Source organism: Coptis chinensis, chromosome 4, assembly GCF_015680905.1.
Source record: "Coptis chinensis isolate HL-2020 chromosome 4, ASM1568090v1, whole genome shotgun sequence".
NCBI classification, from domain to species: domain Eukaryota; kingdom Viridiplantae; phylum Streptophyta; class Magnoliopsida; order Ranunculales; family Ranunculaceae; genus Coptis; species Coptis chinensis.
Window position 1 is genome coordinate 87,122,110 of NC_141459.1, and position 2,943 is coordinate 87,125,052.

At 37.6% G+C, this 2,943-nt stretch overlaps 1 protein-coding gene across 1 annotated transcript; it reads right to left on the minus strand.

Moving 5' to 3' along the window:
* Window positions 1-369: 369 nt before the first annotated feature.
* Window positions 370-2,711, minus strand: LOC147505388 (zinc finger protein MAGPIE-like). Its single transcript, XM_086557922.1, is given in 4 exon segments — window positions 370-817; window positions 820-1,388; window positions 1,873-2,269; window positions 2,401-2,711. Coding segments are annotated over 4 exon segments (1,395 nt in total). The 5' UTR covers window positions 2,516-2,711; the 3' UTR covers window positions 370-503.
* Window positions 2,712-2,943: the final 232 nt, after the last annotated feature.

The window sequence follows — 2,943 nt, forward strand, 5'->3', positions numbered from 1 at the left end:
GATCGCCCTTATTATAATTTTTTTTTTTGAAAAATTGATAATGTGGAGAGTTGAACCTAACACCTAATAAACAAGGTAGTCCAAACTCCAAACCAATGCTATTATGCTTTTCTTGTAGAATAATTCTATTTTGATTTATAATAGCAATTAATATTGAATTGAAACATGTATTTATTCATTTCAATTTTGTAATTATATAATTTATTAAAAGTTTTGCTAAATAAGCATCAATCAGTCAAATCAATTCGAACCGCGGTTGAACCATTTCAATAAAAAAATCAGTTCGATTACCGATTCAGTTTTCAAAACATTGCCTCCAACACAACACTTGATAATTTTCTAAAGACATCTTTTAACCCTCATGATGAAGCACTCATACCACCTTTTTATAACTGCAAAGTTCTCTTATATATAATATAATCAGTCTTCTCCCTCCAACACAACTTTATTTTCAGCTCTGCATTCCATTGACAACTTATGTTATTTATAAACCATCCAAGTACTCACATCCATCCATCCATTGATGTCGAACACATGGTCCGAACACCAACTCCTAAGAAATCCCTTGTTTGCTCTCCTTCTGTGTCATCCTTCTGAATTCTACTGCGCTTTGCTGGGTGTGTCTGCAACTGATTCCATGAGGCGAAATCGCCTATCGAGTTCTCTTGATCGGTTCTGATATTATCCGATGTTGCATTAAGACTAAACAAGGCATTATTGTATTTGTTTCCATCTTGAACATAATTGTTGTTGGACTTCATCCCAATGCTGCTCCCAAGGAATGATGGGTCTGTGGAAGTTGCACCTATTTGTGCAGCTTTTGCAGTAGAGCCGTCGCCGACATGTTTGCAGAAGTTGTTTGTTGGTGAGGTTGGAGGTGAGTGCTAAACAAAGAAGGAGCACTTACAAGGTGAGGACTGGGCACTTCCTTAATATTATGACCTATTGGAAGTGAAGTGCTTGTCAACTCTCCAGCATTAGTTGATGAAAGCTTATTCCCATACATCCAGTTAAGTTGATGATGATCTGATTGTTGAGGATTTGAACATGCAGCAAATGGATCAGAGTACACTGTCACCGAATTTCCCGATGCCATTTGATGTAATTCTTGGAGGTTATTGCTAATAGGATTGCCAACTCGGGATCCTTGATCCATCCACAAAGAGAGTCCTGGTCTGGTCTGATCAATTGTTTCATTGTTGCTTGATATTGGCTTGAAAATAGAAGAGAAATGCTGTACCATGCTAGCTCCATGTGAAGTTCCTATCAGATGATAATTCATGTTACCAGTATTCATTGTGTTGCTGATGTTAGATGCTGCTGTAACCCTAGCTGTTTCTTCTGCTAAGGCATCACAAAAGGCTCTATGAGTAATGAAGCTATCCCTCCTGTTCAAGTAAATTGAACACACACTAATTAGACTTAGAACTATATCATTAATTCTGAAAGAGAAAGATAAAAGATAATAAGGCCGCATGAATATATATAATAGTGATGTTTATTAAGGTGTCAGAATAAGCACCACCTCATCCTATGAACAGCTGTAATAATCAATAACGAAACCTGATCAGAAGAGCATTAGAGCAATCGAGTTGCATAATGCATGGGAATCAGGACGACAATGCATTTGACTTCTTATATAAGTTTCCTTCACCCCTTTCCTCACAAAAGCCAAATATATGAAGTAAGATGAGAAGAGATCGAGGGATGAGAGGACCACTTAGCCACTGTCACTTAACATACAAACAAAACACTCCAACTACATGATTCAAACCATCTCTGTTCATCTTCAATTCTTGCTACTTATATGTGCATTAAAACAAACTCGAACCATTAATTAATAAAAGCTACTAGAAACATCAACATAATTACCGCGAAAATAGAGTCCCACAATCACATCTGTACTCCCTTGTACCACATGTTTTGGAATGGGCTTTCCAATCAGATTGCACTGCATATCGCTTCGAGCATTTTTCGCACTTCCATTTCTTCTCTCCATGTTTTCTACAGAAATGCTTCTTTATACCAGTAAGGTCTCCAAGAGCCCTTGATGGGTGATGATGAACACAGCTCTTCTCCGGGCACACATAGACGCGTTTCTTTGGTTCCTTGCTAGTTCTTTGCCTTAGCTTCCATGGAAGGTTATGTCCACGCCGATGTAGTTGAAGATTCTGATCTCTCTGAAATCCCTTCCCACATATCTCACACAGAAACCTGTTGGTAGCCATGAGAGTCTTTGGAGATAAGGCAATAACCTCGGCTTCAGGATCTGCATAGCAGAATCAGTGATCATAAATGTAATTAAAGATCTATGAATATAACAATAAATATGTAAGAGCTCTATAAATGAAAACAAGGGAACTATAATAAAAGATAGTTATTGTAGAAGAGAATATTTGCCTGGATTTCCTGGTAGGTTTCTCTTCTTTTTTGTGATGGGAGGATTGGATCCAACAACAACCGAGTTTTGAGTGAAACCATTAGGGATGGCTTCTCCTGCCATATTCTCTAGCATCTCAGCTTTTAATTCCTTAATGATTTAATCCACAAGACACACAGAGGAGTACTGGAAGCATGAAAAGAAGATAACAAGCTATAGTAGTGACCAAGACGAGATCAATAGGAAACCAAATAGCATGGGTACCGCTTAGTTACTAGTCTAATGTTATAACATAAGCTGATAAGTGATGGATTTCTTTCCCTCTCTCTCTATCAGTGTGCAGTCATAACAAACTATTTGTTTATGGGAGGCGGTGAAAAGTTAAAGTTGGGAAGGGGGTGAAGTGAGAGTGTCCAAAGGTGCATGATGACACATGATGAGGTTGGAAGAAAGTGAGCCTCTATGCCTTTCTCATTTGGAATGATTATCCCATAATTTGATTGCCCTCTCTTTTGTTTTTCACTCAAAATCTTTAACCAATTGATGTATTATTCTAATAAATT